Here is a 16,518-nt window from a genome sequence, read left to right on the forward strand (position 1 = left end):
TCTGAGACGGTCCCCAACTCGCCTCACTGCAAGGGAAAGTCACGCGCGTGCGCAGTTTGCAGTACCTGAAATGTGTCACATTATCATTTCCGGGTTCAACACAGGTCAAAAGTCAGTGTTTCACTTTCAACGCAACTCTGGGGAAGACGAAAGACAGTCGCCACATGCGTGTTTTACATCAACAAACCTTTAGTCAGTTGATAGACAGCGATATTACACCTTTCTGATTTATTTTTGAAAGTAATTCTTCCTCCAATTCAATGATTTTGTCGGATGAAAACTTTGTTGGTCTGAACCCCATGTCACCCTTGGGATTGGTTTTTTATTCGACATCGACCTATTGACATCACCTCTGTAATGTTGACTGATAAATTTAAACACATGTTACAGGTGCCGTGGCTGCGATTGTTGTCAAAGAACCCTTCATTGGTTTGAACCGCCGAGGAGTGAGGTGTGGCTATTCGGGTCGTTTTCATCGGCGTGCTCTTACACATGTACAAACGCTCGCCTTGTGTCGGCCTTCAGTCAAATGCCATACCCGTCTTGCGAACAGTAGCCTACAAGAAAAGCGGAAGTTAACAAAGCAAACGGATAGTGATCACCAGCCGGAATCATGCTGGCGCTAGAAGTTTTAGTTTTCTGTTTATTATTCTCTACGTGCACTGGCATCTCGTGTCAAGATGACCAAGGAATGAATGTAGACTGGTAAGAAAGGTCAAAGAATGACCTCACTTTACTCAACTAGTTTACTCCTGCCATTTTCTCTGCTTTCAGTTTGCATATCACCTGATACTGTTTTCGTTTGATTTGCTTGCTTATCTCAGACTTCTGGTAATTGCAACTAAAGTGCCTCAACCCGTCATTTCAGATGACATAAGTGACGATCACCGACAAACATATTCGCCTTATTTTTATTTGATGGTAGTAGGGTCGAGTACATTTGCTGGCCGTTCTGGACGTGCGTACGTATGTAGATCAGCGTACTTTAATATGTTAATGACCACTGTACCCCTTCAGCACGTCAAAAAAGGTGCACGAGTTAATCGTACAAGATTCAAATCTTCGAGACGACATGCAGATCATATAAATGACTCGGACACTTTACCATAGCTCTCAAATTGGTACGATATCTGATCGAAGCAGCATTTCGCGCTTGCTCCGGCCAAATATCTCTCGGTAATGAAACAAGGTCGATTGTTGGTCATCTGATCATCGTTCTTGCAGTGAAGATCTGGCTAATGAGATCATGAGAGTGAATAAAAGCAAAGGTTTTCACAGACATGTGGCTAGGTCCGATTGTAGGAGTTCACGTACACTCCTTAAATGTGCAAATATACTATGTAGGACACTTTATAACTGGAACGGCTGCACCAAGTAGGCCTATATGATCTTCTTACTTAGTTCAGTGACTTTCCTAGTATTGTGGAGAGGAATGCACGATACTTTGTGGAATCACGTCGCCATACCTGTAACCTTTAAATTGTACGATGTACATCATGACAAACATGCTTTAAGGCAGAACGCACCTCGGGGACAGACATTCGGACTCTCAAACTTTTACTGTTCTCTTCTGATATACCACATGTGGAGGTTCATTTTAAAGCTCTCGATGAAGAAAACTTTTCACCGACTTAGTTTTCGAAATTCGAAAATTTGTATTTTTCTCCATAGAGTTAACACAGGGATGGCGGCCATTTTGAATTTCTAATATCGGTAAATCTTGGGAAATTTGTTTCTCTAGTTCCAAATTTGCACGGTGACCCCCTATTTTTATTCTTGATTTTGAAAGAGAATGATTGAAAGATTCCTTGAGGAAAGTTAGAGCAAAAGTTAAGTCTTTCACTTTCGAGGTGCATATATACTATCTTAACTTCTATCGAGCGCCAACGGTACATTAGATAAAGAGTTTACACTTGTCGTACAGGTCTTATATGACCTTTGAGTGCTCTTCCAATAGCATCTCCCTCTACGGAGGAACTAGCGCACATATTATTCAATGAGTGCTGCTAATAGTCTCCCTATGTGCTTATGGAGTGAACGTCATTTGTGTGGAACTTTGATGTTTAAGTAAATGTACTTCTGGTCTGCAGGAGATGACATCAAAAACCGAGAGTCCCAATGCAGTTCATTTTATTCTGTATTTTTTCAGGTTCATAATTTATAACATACCTGAGATTCCTGACAGTGATAATGAGTTGGTGAAAGCTGGTGTTGCGTACTACTACTTTGACCCATCTGTCCAGACAGGCAGACTATCAACCGTTGGGATAGACTCACCAAACCAGGCACTGGCGAAGACGTTGGACCAAATTTACAGCAATCACAAATCTGAGGTAGTGTGTGCGTTTCGGTTCATTGATAGATGTCCCACAGAGGTGGTTTAGGTCAATAGTAGTAGATGGCGTGTTATCTGCGACAAAGTCAACACTTTTCCTGATGCCCTGCCAAAACCACACATTTTATTTTTCTTGGATACACGTCAAATACTTTTCGACATGAAACATCAAAAGATTGTGTTTGTGTTACAGCAAAACTCTTAAACAAAATTAACCAAAATTCATTACGTCACAGGTATCTGTTCTGAATTCTTTTGCGCCGATTGTTTATGTGTATGTAAAGTCGTATTCATTTATCACAGCAGATTTTCTTCATGACAAGTGTATTATTAGGGGAATAACACATTTTGTGTAAAAAGGATCGTCATGTTTTCATGTATACCTTTTTTAGTGTGACGAATGTCCTACACTCTGACCAGGCCACTTCTTATTGCAACTGATTTTGATCGAAGTATTCCAAGGTCACAAGGCATCATGTCCCAGTCAAAAGACGTCACCGATTAGGAACTTTTATTTATTTCAATATTCTAGGGGGTCAACAGACAATAACGTACGCCTACGAGTGGTACCATGATGATTTGTCAGATATTATTATATAATTTTATTCCGCAGAGCATGAATAAGAAAACATTTTGGTGAATAATGTAGAAGATGTTTTGACAAGGCACCAAAACAGGTGTTAGTTTTGGACTGGATTACGAGCTGTAATCCTAACCATGCTTTCAAGTCACTCTCACCATTAATGCATTCAGGTATTAAGTAAAAGCGGGTCGACAACGTCCAAATTATCATCAAATTTAAATAATAATGGCTACATGTGTAAAATGGGCAGGCGATCTTGACCTGCCACAAATTGATTGTCATAAGTAAACTTTTACAATTGATAAGATTCGGTTCCGCCATTTTTTTCCCTTGGATTTAAGTTTCGAAATGATACGCCATTCATCATGTATTTTTTCTATACCGTTACAGCGTACTTCAAACTAACTATTTGTAAGCCATGCTTTCATTAATTAACGAACACCTTCGTCGTACATGCCCTCCGTAGTTCTTGACATCATGAAGCAAACAATTCTTCAAAATTATGCTCTCAGATTCAAAATTTCTGATATCCGAAATTATCATTGTTGTCAATAGAATGTAGCCTACTTGATGTACAACGACGAGTGGCCAGATACAAAAACGGAACATTGGGATCGAGGCCATACGAAAGGTAAGGTGACGTAATTATGTTGATTGTGAAATTAAAGTAAGGGGCCGAACAAGTAACAGTGGCAGGGTTTGTTGTAGTTTCACGGAACGGTACGACACGGCTTGGTACGACAAGTTGTTTCTCAGGTGATTCCAAGTGATGTTCAACGTGACAATGTATTAAGGTGAAAATAAAAATTCGATAATGGCTGTAAGTTTGCAGAATCAACAAATCATGAAGAGTCAGCAATTTGTTTTATCACGTGATGGTATGTCATTAGAATACAATGTGTATTGCCTTTAGAGTAAAAGTAGGTTACGAAAAAAAGTAAACTTCAATTGTAATAAATGAGGTATGAAATTCATTCAGAGAGACGATTATCCGAAAGCTTAAGTTGTAACTCGGGCTGAGTTCCTGTGCTGTAAAAAAGAGCCATCAATCTCAATTCTGCAAGCGTATTACGGTCCCGTGGTACCTTCGATATCTGGTAGGACGATCAGAAAAGTATTGTAAAAGTTTGAGCGTCCGAATATCTGTCCCTGAGGCGCATTGCTGTGAAGCAGGCTGTGTCTATGCGTGAGTTTACAAATAATTCTCAGCTGAGCGCGAAGTGACATTTATGTTTGAACTAGTTTAATATTAGCGTTCCTGCCGGACCTTCACTAACTTTAAGAATTGTCTCCTTTTTTGAATTCCTGGACCGAATGTACTTCTTCTTTCGATTGCTAGGTGACGTCTGTTTAGACACAACTGGAGGATTTTGGCTGGTACAAAGCGCTCCTCGTTTTCCAGAACCCTCAAATGGAAGTTATTCCTGGCCTCACAATGCCAAAAAATACGGACAGTCGTTGCTGTGTATCTCTGCGCAGGTTGAAGATGGCAGCTTTCAAAAAATAGGTATATGAGAATCAATTGATTGACATTATAAGTCGGAATAACGGATGGCCAAAGTTAAAAAGTATATGAAAGACACGGACGTTTTGAGTACAGATCATGGAAAAGGACAAGTGAAAAGCGAATGGAGTATAATAATGCCTGTCTGTAACTTCTATTGTTTTGTCAAAATTACAGGTATTCCAATTTATATTTTTTGATGCAAAGAACTTTTAATTTATGTATTGTTTTGTTTGAAGACCACGTATTTCACTAGTGTACTTTATTACTCTCTACCACTTAACCTGAAATCTTATAATTATCATTTAGTGACAGCATTGAAGTACAACTGTCCCGCCATATTCGATTCTAACATACCTCTAGTCATCAAAAATGTTGTCAAAGGGTTAGATGATGTGGTGAATGGAAACTGTAAAGACAGAGATGAAGATACACACTACCACGCTGAAATTAAAACACTGGAAGGGGTAGCCTTAGATATATTTGCCAAAAGTGCGAAATTTAACGAAGGTATGATTGTTATTATTAGTTTTATTAATAGCTGCACAAAAGTGAGTAATCTGTTTGACAAAGATAAAACTCTATGAACGATGTGTGCCGCAACTTCAATGGGGATAACCAAAGCAATTGAACATGTTGCACGGTTCTTTATGCGAAGTATTTATATTCCTTCTGCATTTCTTTCTTTCACATAGTATACTACAGTGTGAACTGTAGAAACTTAGGGACTATCTATGGATACCATATGTATAAGACATTGATAATGTTACACAAGTCTTCTAGAATGATGTTTTGACTATTATCCATGCGATAATGTATGCACAAAATATTAGTCAATGCCTGAGAGATCTATTGATGGCATAATATTGAAATGTCCTGAAATTTGTTTCGAAGTTCTTCTTTAAATTGTACACATAACATCCATATGTATTTTGCACAGAAGGCAAGTGCATCACAATTTTCACTTTTTTGAACTTTCCCGTTGACTGTTAAATGAAGTCTCCAATAAAGACTACAATTTTCCTTTACAATGCCACTGCAAGGTACTATCTCCACCTCACGATGTAAAAGAAGAAAAAATAAGAGTTTACATTCATTTTAGGACTCTAGTGCAATGTGTCCACTGTTTTGTTTTACTTGTAAAATTTGTACATGGAGTTCAATTCGTTTTGAATAAACTTGTGGCTACTATTTTTATTCAATACATTTGTATTAACTTACTTTAAAATCATAAAAACATTCAAAAACTTTGCAACACACGAACGTTGAACATCTATACATATAAATTGCTGTCATTTGTAATTTTTATTTGCCTCTTATGATTACATTTATCAACAGATATATACAGCAAATTTCTGGCTCCTTATTACAAGGCTGACATGTATGCTGAGACTTGGCAGCGGGGGAAAACCTGAAGATAATTTCAAGTCGTTCTGCGGAGATTATAAAGTGGAAAACATCAGGTCACTCATCTTATCTGATGATGTAAAATTCCCTTCCCTTGATGACCACTCAAAGTGGGCAATCACAACAACAAAGTCAGAAGCTCAAATTTGTATCGGAGATGTTAATAGACAGGTATGTGTGCGCTAGTCTGTAAGTCTTTGCTTGTTTCAGTTCGTCAAAAGAAGATCAAATGAATATCTTAGTTGTTTGCACTATTTAACACCAGTATTTTGATGCTATTACGAGAAAGAATGTCCAGCTTTTGTTTTCAATTTAGTAGAATATGTAAACTTCATAAAATTTAATGATGTGATAAACAGTTTGCTAGATGCGCAAAGAGATGAAATTTCAATGTTTTGCTTGCGTACATTTTGTCATCATTTAATCTTTCAGCAAAACGTATACAACAGCTGCTTTTATTATATCTTTGGGTTAGTCGTGTACAGATAATAGTAATGTCACCCAGAACTGCAACTTGACCAGACCTGAGTTTGAAAGTAAACCACGTCATTGAGCTTTGATATTACCAGAATTTATTCATCTGCAGGTTGACCAGAAGAAGCGTGGTGGTGGCATGGTATGTGCGGAGCTCCCAGAAGTGAGGAAAACTTTTGAATCCTTTGTCAGTGAAATCGAGGAATGTGAAGACGAACATAATGAACTGTGATATGATATATATGGGGATTTAACTGAGCGGTTTTGACTGTGATGTCTTGGCTAGGTGACTTGGTACCATTGGTTGTGAGTTCCAATTCAATCAAGAAATAGCGGAATAGATACCACTATCACAAGGGAGTTGTTAGAATACCGAAGCTGACAACCATTTTAAATCGATCAAAGATTTATAGCTAAAATGGCAAGCCTAAGTTTCGTGGGGACAGATACTCAGACTCTCACATTCCATTGGTTTTTCAGATCTACAATTTATGGGCTCATTTTAAAGCTCTTTGATAAGCAAATTGTTTACCTTCTTCATTTTTCAGAAACTGAAACTTTTACTGTTCGTTTCAGAGTTATCACAAGGATGGCGATGGTTTTGAATTTTAAAATACCAGTAAATATTTTCATTTTGTTTTTGCAGTACAAAACTATGCAAAGAGACCCATGATTTTTATTTTTGATTTGGTAAGAGGATGGTTTGAGGTTTAATTAAGGCAAGTGTAAGCAAAATTTAAGGCTTTCACTTTCCAGCAGATGGAAAGCTATCTGCAATACAAAGAAAATTCAAAAGCATAGATACTGAGGCTTTAATACACAAACAAAGACACTCACACTTTAATAATAAAGCATATTGCTTTTGATGTTACTACAAGAGAAGCCTTCTAACAGAAGAAAAATAAAAGACAATATTTTGTCTTTCAAACATCATTTACTGCAGAAGAACATCACATAAAATTTATATAAAGTCAAAAATCTTATTCAATAATTCACAGGTTACGTTTTTAGGTTACGTTTCTTCAGTTTCTTGTACAGGTTCATCAATGATGCCTGACATTTTCATTTTTTCTAAGTATTCTAAATATCGTTTTTTCCGTTTTATTACGTAGTTTTTAACAATCAACTTGACATCAACTGTCTCTATACCATTCACCTGGAAAAAAACAAAAACATGCAGGTAAATTTCATTTGGGTGTAACTTATTGAAGTTCAAATATTTTGCATCACATTTGGCAGATAAAAAGCTGCAATGGTTCAATGGCTTGGAAAATGGATGTTGTGAATGAAATTGTTACAAACCAGGTAATTTTTTTTACACTGAAACCTTTTTCATTATTAGAATACATGTAGATCAATAACGTACATTACCACACAATGTTGTTTCTGGATAATGGCATCAATGTGTAATTTGTAACAGGAAACCATTATGATGGACTAATACAAAATTGTACAATGTTGAAGTGCCCGGTACTTGTAAAACATTTGGTCACATTTTCATGGAAACAATTAAAATTGGCAAAAGTATAATCAGTGCTTTTGGTAGACTGAAAGATACATCGGTCTAGGATGCTCTCCATGCTCCCCCCTCTTACGCAAGGGGGTGAAGCAAGTGCCCTCAAACAACAGATTTTTCAGTTTATAGTTTTGGAAGGTTAAAGCTTTCACCCTTTCACTACCTTGGTTTATCCCAAAGAACTGTTATTAATGGTGACAGTGGACCTGTCTACACGTGACAGGGGTGAAAAGGTTCAAGATGTGTTGTACATTCTGTAGAGTCTTCATAGGTTGTTGAAAATCAAGTATATAGTGAAGCTTTGCTTACCAACTCCTGTCCTAATTGAGCAAATTACTGATTGCGCTTGTCGCTCATTAAATGTGTCTTTCTTACTCTTCCTAAGATACTCATGATTAGTCATATTATAATGAATATGTAGACTTGTGGTGTTAATAAAGATCGGGGTTAATTTGGTCATTCATACATATATTTTGTGTAATTAGTTTCTCTAGTGTCAGATTTTGAATTGTGAACCCTGATTTTTATTGTTGATTTTGAAGATTTACAGCTGTCTTGTGGATATTTTGAGCAAAAGTTTGAGTCTTTTTGGAGGTGGGAACTACCTGCACAAGAAAAAACCATTCACCAAATGGCATTGCTCTTGAAAATTAGCATGGCTGCCAGACCAGATACATGTACATCTTCAATCACAATAAAACATCATGAAACGGGTACAGGTTCCTTGCTAAATGTGAGAAATTGAGCTAGACTGCAGTACACTGGACCCATGCTATGAAACACAACCGTTCAACACTATTCTAGGGATGTGTTTGTATTTATTCACCAAGAAAAGCACCCTTAGCTAAGAACATTAACATAATGGAGACTGGCCCAGTCATCTTTAAGTGTCCCAGATATGTTTTTCAAATGTGCATGCATGTACAAGTTTCAATTTTCCATGAGATTTGCAGCATGTTCGCTGAGGTTAGACAGGAGTTAAACTGTTTTGGAACACTACTGACATTTCACTAGTCACCTGGTATGAGTTTTTTTCATCTCCTGACGGAAATCTTGGCAAAATGACTGTGCGGGAATCAGTATACATTTGCTAGTATAAAATATTATTGCAAAGGTAGCCGGTATGATGACAGTATTACTGATTACTCACCGTGACTTGTATCGTATATTCTCCAAATTTTGTGATGGGTGTATCTGGGAGCTGAAGCGCATGTTCCGGAACGATTACACCAAGCTACACAGACAGAAATGAAATGCAGGAAAACAGGCAGAATTAAGAGCTATGAAGTAGTGTTACATTCCTTCATTAAATTATGCCACTGTATTTCGGCCATCACTGGAACTCCTACACCACCTTACATATTATGCCAGATTGCACCTTGGGGACAGATATTCGGCCTCTCAAACTTTTACAATTCTTGTTTTTTCTCTATGAAGATAAATAAAATTTTCGATTTTCTAAAAACTAAAATGGTTAACATTTTCCCCACATCAACAGCTTTAAAATGAGCCCCCACAAGTGGTAGATCAGAAGTGGTAGATTGGAAAAGAATTGTAAAAGTGTGAGAGTCTGAATATGTGTCCCTGAGGCGTGTTCTACGTCAATGTTCAATACCGGTATTTGATCTAAAGGAACAACAGCTATAATTTTGGATACTTGATCTATTGTTGTTCCAGAAAACAAGTCCATGTCCCCTTCTACTCCTGCATAACATATTGAAATATTAGGTATTACCCTTGAATAAACAAACACAAAAATGAAACCAAAAAAACAACAAAAACAAATACAAACCAACAAAAATTGTGCGCAGAGTGCAGTGTGATAATTAACAAGTGTGGACTGAAATTTTAGTGTCAACAATCACATTGGGAAATACAAACGTAGAGGTTGCACTGACAAGTTGAACTGGGGCATCTCAACATCATATTAAGAGAAGAACAATGACTGTGCATTGGAGATAGCAAAAAAAAAAACCCTGTGGAAAAAATCATGAAAAATCACAGCTGATGGAATGGTGCATACCTTGTGCTCATAGTAGTCAATAACGTGATGTTTTTCTATTTGAAATTTTATGCTGTTTCTCATTGCTATGACAACATCATTTTTCTTCAAATATTCAATCGTCTGAAACAGAAATGAACAGGAATGATCATATCTAAATAGACATTCTTGCCATGAAAGAGAAACAAAACTAAAGGTAGGAATGAAAGTCAATTGAAATAGAGCAACATACAAGGATATTCACAAAGAGGTACAGTGCTAATTCCCAACTGCACATTACACAGTTTTAGCAACCTCTCTATTATACAAATCTTCCCCATGACAATCTTTTCGGGGGATGCTGGAAAGTGGAAAATCATATTTAAACACATAAATTTAGTTACACAAGAAAATTACCAAAAATGGCAATTATGTTCTGTCCACTCGAAAGTTTTCATGACAGCTCTAAAATATCTCCCCATTTGTTAACATGATTATCTAATTTATCTATTATACATTTTACATTCATAACTAGAGTGTGAAATAGACAGGGCACTTTTGATCATTTGCATGAAATGTAACACATGGTTTTCTTTTTTTCCATCACTAGTATGGGTGTATATTACAGGTGTTTCTTAGGGCCTGTACCACTACATATACAGAGCAGAAGACAAATTCTACACAAATTGTCTCATGGATCACTTGTAACCATCAACAGAGAACAGCTAATTCAAATAACACTTTGTAATTTGCATATTTTTTTGTTGTGAACATGTGTTCTTATGTGTAGTTATTGATATATGAAAAGATTACTCCAAAATCAGAGCGGTTGCCCAACCTCTTAAAAACCTCTTGTGGAGAACCCTGTGCGACTTTCTTAACTTGTGATGTGAAACTTGCACTGACGTCTTACGACTTGATATTATTGTTACATAAAAAAATCATGCACACTGAAAAACAAATTACGACTTTGGTGTGACAACAATATTTTGTGGTGAAATTTGAAGATGTTTTCAATTTTCAAATTTGTTATTACCGACATTCCATTCCACAGTTGTAGCTGCATTACCGGTAAACCTGTGGTACTTACAAATCCAAGTGATTATCTGCAAAGGGTATTAGTGATATTACTATTGATGGTGTGTCTAACCCTTTCACCACCATGGTTTGGCCCAAAACTAACTGTTATCAATGGTAAGTATGGACCAGTTTACCATGGATAGGGGTGAACAGGTCAATTTTTCCCACAATATTGATGAAGAGACTCACTTTTAGTGCCATCCTTGACAATCTGGGTTCTTCCTCTGCTACTTTTGGCTGCATGAAAAAAGTGAAACATTACAACTTAAGGGTGGGGCTGTTTTGCAGACTACAAATTTAACCCTTTTCCTGCCAGACAGTATTAAGACTATTACTTCCCCATCAGCCAAGTCAGTAAAAAGTGGTATTGAGCCCAAACATGACGTATTTTCACCTGCTTGGCTTGGTACGTTATAGCATCTTTTGTCCAAAAAAAATCAACTTTACAGTATTATGTTTTCAACAGCCTTCATATGTACAGTATTATGTTAAAATACACCATATGGAATATGTTGTGTTTCATTACTATGAATTGCTTTGGAGCATTGGCATTAGACGAACTAGACACATAGTCTAAATCGAGGTGTTGCCAACACTGTCAGGTGTAATTATCAGCTGAGCAGTAATTCCAGTCGACCACAGAGAAATCAACTCTGCCAAAGTTGAAACATTGTCTTGCAGCAGGTCAGATGTAGTCAAAACAACTACACCTGAAAGCAAGTGATAAGACTCGGACAGTGCTTAGACATATGTGGTGGTTTTGTTTAGACTACGTCTGACCTCCTGCTAGACAATGTTTCAACTTTTGCAGAGTTGATTTTTTTATGATCGATTCATGTTACCGCTTAGCTGTTAATTGCACCTGACAGTGTTGGCAACACCTCGATTAAGACAATATGTCTAGTTCGTCTAATGCCAATGCTTCAAAGCAATTCACTGTAATTTTAACCATCTTGACCTGGTGGTGAAATATGGACTTGGCAGGAAAATGGTTGAAGGTTAAATATTCAAATTCAGCATAAAAACTAAATAAAAGTACCCAAAAGATCACTGTGATGGGCAACGTTGATAAATCTTTACCAGGCAATGTGCAGTATGCCTTACAACTTTGGACAAGTCCATGAAAACCATTTCATGTAGTTATGGGTGGGAAGGGACAGTTCTTTGAGTCTTAACTACACGGGAGATGTATGGCACAAAGCATGTTATGTTTTTCTGGTCCATGGCAGAACATACCTTTGGGACAGGTATTCAGAATCTCAAATTTTTACCATTACTGATTTGTTCTACAATTCGTGTCGTTTAATTTTGAAGATCAGGTGGTAATTTAAACTTTCACTGGCTTATTTTTGTGAATAAATGTGAAAATTTCACTTTTTCTCATGGAATTAGCATGTGGGATGGCAGCCATTTTGCATTTCAAGTGTCAAGAAATATTTTGAACTGGTATCTCACATATCACAGTTTACACGGTGACCACAGATTTTTATTCATGATTTCAAAATGGAATTGTTAAGTTTCCTTGAGGAAAGTTTTCATCAAAAGCCAAGTCTTGATGTGCGTTCTACCTTAACCGCACCACAGTCCCTGTGGCAACAGAAACCTGAACTAAAAGTGACAGATGTCTCTTATGTTAAAAGAATACATACAAAAATCTTACTTTCTCTAGCATACAATATTCCTTGATGTTTTCAGGTGAGGCGTAGACTGCTAGTCCAGGACCAAGTAGCTTATTGCGACCAACTTGCTTGGTGACGGTGACAAGTTCCCCCTGTCTACCGTATTCTGTCAAGAAAGTCACAGTTCAGATATAGTTGACATTTACCAATGGAAGATATAAGAGAGTGGAATTCAGAAGAAATATTTTATTGATAAACACTACACCTGCTGTCATTTGGTACAATTCTATTCAGCTTGTCAACACAACATATTGTGTAAAATGCACTGTTATTGTTTACATCTGAATTCTAGTCTGTAAGTAGACCACACTTGGCATCAATAACAATGCAGTTGATGTCATGCCTGCCATCTGACAGGTCATAGTTGTCAAGTGATACGTGTCGGCCAATTATCGCCAGGATTGGTGGGTCTGCTCCTTGGGTCAAAGGTGAATTGTCCACAACCGTATTTTGGGCAATTTTACATTTGTTTATCACACATATTTTGGCGTAATCAGAGTTGTACAGTGCTAGTAAAGAAGAATTACCTGTAAGTCTCATAAAATAAATTTATTGATTGATAGAAAAAGTATGATTTCTGAGTTAAATTTTGTAGTTTTAACAGAGAAATTAACCTTGGGAAAAAAAATTTGCAGACGATAGTGAGGTCGATTTTTATCGATGTAAACACATCCTTGGTGGCACATTGCTCTATGGAACTGGGGTAGTCACATAGACAGACAGGAGACACTACATAAGTTTTTGTGCTCAGTTTATTGATTGCCCTTTTCACAGATCATGGTTTTAATGTCTGTATATGTATACATACACATGCTGCTGACATGCTCTCTTTCGTATATGCAAATCTGAGCTAAAACCTAGTAAAAATGTAGTGAAAAATATTAAAAAGTACTTACTTTCAAGATCCTGGATTAGAATCAGTTTCATTTTTTCTTGCGGCTCATGTTTGAGATCCTTGACAACTTTGTACACTTTGTTTGCTGTCTTCAGTTTTGGTATTTGTCCCTTTCTCGCAAGTTTTGGTGGCACCATTCTCTCTAAAACTACTGTTGTCTGATACGAAAAAATCAACATATTACAAGACGTCTGAACCAAAACCTTGGGTTAGAAATCTTGTCATACATGCAGGTGAACTGTGCTTTGATTCATGCAGCGTTGTTAGCACATTTTGATGGAAAGATTATGGTTGAAATATATATCTATTATATGGTTAAAAGGGGCAAGACTGATGATTAGGGGACACATGAAATTTTGTTTGAGTTGTTAGTAACCTATGGAGTCAACTCATACACCGTCACTTTTGTTTAGAGCCCTAAAGAAATCCCATTCACTTCAGCTGTCCCTTAAGGTAGTATGCGCCTTGATAGTGAAAGACTTAAACTTTTGCTCAAAGTTTCCAAAACAATTCTCTCAACTATTCTCTTTCAAAATCAAGAATGAAAATTGGGGGTCACTGTGCAAATTTTGGAACTAGAGAAACAAACAACCCCAGATTTACCGATATTCAAAATTCAAAATGGCCACCACCCCTGTGTTGACCCTATGGAGAAAAATAAAATTTTCAAATTTCAAAAAAAATAAGCCGGTAAAAAGTTTTCTTACATCAAGAGCTTTAAAATGAACCCCCACAAGTGGTATATTAGAAAAGAATTGTAAAAGTTAGAGAGTCTGAATATCTGTCCCTGAGGCACATTCTACCTTTAATAAAGGAACAGAAGTTGTAACTTGTGGCAATTTTTCAGTATTCTGCTTCTGTATATCAACTACCGTGTCTGACCCTAATCCGTTTGTCATGCTGAAATTTTGAGTGTCTTTTTGTCAACACAGCTTGTATGTGTGTAGTGATCACCGTTTATTGTTTCTGAATGAATTCCAGTATGGACTTGAATAGTTCTCAACAATAACAATGTAGATTACACTCATCCAGTTTGTGTTGATACATGTATGCTACATACTTGGCATTAAATTACAGTTAAGGGATTCAACGCAGAAAGCGTAGGGAAACCACAAAACAAATGTTCTGAAAATAGAGCCAAAAGATACAGCCTATGGAGCTTTAAGGCAAATAGCTGACAAATTTCTGGTTGGCTACACATACTTTACTAATCAGGGTTGTTTCATTTGACACCAAACCTGTAATGGCGAATATGTTATCACAAATTTTGACACTGATGTAATAGCGCGCGCAGCGAGAGCGGCCAAAGGCCGCTCGCGAAGCAAGCATTAAGACTAACGTGTGTACAAGAAATTTAGAATGGAATCTATAAATACCTACGAGTTTGAAAAGACAGCACTTCCATGGAGGCGGCCATTACTTTTACACGGATTGCGTGAAATTAAAGATATCTCCTACCAAAAATCCTACTCAACAATGTGTATTTCCGACAAAAGAATCTCTCTGTTTCAAAGAAAGTGTGAAATTTGGTTCAAAATGACTATTTTCGATCACTTTTGAAGGCCCGGTTCCGTCAGCACTAGGCGCCGCTATTTTGAAACAAGCCTACTCTCGCGAGAACAAACGGTCAACACACGCGAGAATTAAAAATCGTGTGCTGAGAGCTACCGACGGGAATATCAAGTACGTGTTTACATTAGACTACCTCTGTTCCCGCCCCTGTTTAATATAATAAACTGATCGGAATCATATAATTTACCAGTTTTAAATAATTTTCGTTAGTGAACTTGGCATTTCCGAGTTAAATTGCTATAATAATCTATAAATGTTATTCTAGAAAACAATTGACAGCAATTCAACCTCAATGGCAAAATTTGCATCATGCATCAAACACACTGAGAAATTAGCATGCTATTATTGCCTGAAAACATCAATGACGATATACCCTACGCTGCGCTTGCTCTCAGGTCATACCTGTTACATATTATCTAAATTCCAGTCTGGAGTAAAAGTTGAGCTAAGTTGTAACAACTCAGAAGCTGGTTGCTTCCACAGGTACCAGGTGAGCCAATGCGACTTTCTGAATGAGAAGAACCAAAGTTAAGGGCTTCTAGTATAGCACAGCTAGTAGCATGGCAGGGCTGGGTGTAGCTGCAAAATTGTAGCGCTACGGTGAGGCGGTCGGTGATTTTTGGTTTTTGCGACTTCGCTCACCAGTAGCGCTACAAGGCCGATGGCCCTGGGGAGTATCATATAAGCGCACCCCACTCGACCAGGCGTGTTGATGTGGAATGCAACATATTTACTGCATTTGGTCGTACCGATTTATCACTACTGAAGACTAAACAGTATACTGCACTAACTTTGTCGTTTATGGGGTTTGGAATTTGTTCAAACACGACGATCGCGTTCCGGAACATTTCTGGGAGCCGTCATTATCAACTTCTGTAATGGCGGCTCCCACAAACACCGACGCCCCACGCTCAATGTTTTCAGAACGCGATCGTCGTGTTTGAACAAATTCCAAACCGCCTCACCGTAGCGCTACAATTTTGCAGCTAGGCTGGGTGTTACTGGCGGTTATGGGAGGCCGTATAATGCCGGTAACATACAGCCCTGCCATGCAGAGCTTGTACTATGAGCCAAACGCCTGTGGTTGTCGAATACAGCCAAAGTAGCAAGCTGCCTGTATATCATGATGGATCATCAAAATTATTGCCGTTCGTAATGTAATCATGTGGTGAAAATAAGGATTACTTCATAAGCAATACTGCATAATCCACAGCCTCAGGTAAGGTTAACTCACTCTGCATGGTTGCTTCGTCAACGCTGTGGACAGTTGCAGTATTTGACGAGTTTGGAGTCGCGCTGCAGTGATAATTCCGTTCATTTCTGATACTTTACCACAATGACGAGTACTAAGATAGTGTTCTGAGCACGGCTTTCCTCTCAAAATCCAGAGAGAGCGCAAAGTTGTTGCTATACTGCACTCCCAACGAACCACATGTACGCTGCCATTTGCTTGACCCTAACCAAGGGGGTCATCCTCGTTCTTAGAATACTT

The 16,518-nt window shown here is 37.7% G+C and overlaps 2 protein-coding genes across 2 annotated transcripts; one reads left to right on the forward strand and one right to left on the reverse strand.

Annotated features, from left to right (window-relative positions):
- The first annotated feature begins 104 nt into the window (after nucleotides 1-104).
- On the forward strand, nucleotides 105-8,282 carry LOC139124903 (plancitoxin-1-like). The gene is made up of 8 exons (XM_070691009.1): nucleotides 105-192; nucleotides 391-705; nucleotides 2,150-2,333; nucleotides 3,474-3,549; nucleotides 4,258-4,425; nucleotides 4,732-4,932; nucleotides 5,761-6,000; nucleotides 6,416-8,282. Exons 2-7 carry the CDS (start codon nucleotides 614-616, stop codon nucleotides 5,835-5,837), a joined length of 798 nt encoding a protein of 265 aa, XP_070547110.1. The 5' UTR covers nucleotides 105-192; nucleotides 391-613; the 3' UTR covers nucleotides 5,838-6,000; nucleotides 6,416-8,282.
- On the reverse strand, nucleotides 7,218-16,489 carry LOC139124904 (large ribosomal subunit protein bL9m-like). The gene is made up of 7 exons (XM_070691010.1): nucleotides 16,261-16,489; nucleotides 13,456-13,612; nucleotides 12,541-12,665; nucleotides 11,070-11,117; nucleotides 9,843-9,944; nucleotides 8,970-9,053; nucleotides 7,218-7,459 (listed from the first exon to the last, which is right to left on the reverse strand). Exons 1-7 carry the CDS (start codon nucleotides 16,342-16,344, stop codon nucleotides 7,316-7,318), a joined length of 744 nt encoding a protein of 247 aa, XP_070547111.1. The 5' UTR covers nucleotides 16,345-16,489; the 3' UTR covers nucleotides 7,218-7,315.
- Between the last annotated feature and the right edge of the window lie 29 nt (nucleotides 16,490-16,518).

Source organism: Ptychodera flava (assembly GCF_041260155.1).
Source record: "Ptychodera flava strain L36383 chromosome 23 unlocalized genomic scaffold, AS_Pfla_20210202 Scaffold_24__1_contigs__length_23054250_pilon, whole genome shotgun sequence".
In the NCBI taxonomy this organism is placed as follows: Eukaryota; Metazoa; Hemichordata; class Enteropneusta; family Ptychoderidae; genus Ptychodera; species Ptychodera flava.

What these genes read in the sequence shown, in the direction of transcription:
- LOC139124903 (XM_070691009.1), top strand. Translation starts at nt 614, where the DNA reads ATGCTGGCGCTAGAAGTTTTAGTTTTCTGTTTATTATTCTCTACGTGC. An exon ending in CAAGGAATGAATGTAGACTG is followed by an intron (nt 706 to 2,149) that starts GTAAGAAAGGTC and finishes GTATTTTTTCAG; the next exon opens with GTTCATAATTTATAACATAC. An exon ending in GGATCGAGGCCATACGAAAG is followed by an intron (nt 3,550 to 4,257) that starts GTAAGGTGACGT and finishes TTCGATTGCTAG; the next exon opens with GTGACGTCTGTTTAGACACA.
- LOC139124904 (XM_070691010.1), bottom strand. Translation starts at nt 16,344, where the DNA reads ATGAACGGAATTATCACTGCAGCGCGACTCCAAACTCGTCAAATACTG. An exon ending in TCTAATCCAGGATCTTGAAA is followed by an intron (nt 12,666 to 13,455) that starts GTAAGTACTTTT and finishes CTTTCTTGACAG; the next exon opens with AATACGGTAGACAGGGGGAA. An exon ending in AATATACGATACAAGTCACG is followed by an intron (nt 7,460 to 8,969) that starts GTGAGTAATCAG and finishes GTTTTTTTCCAG; the next exon opens with GTGAATGGTATAGAGACAGT.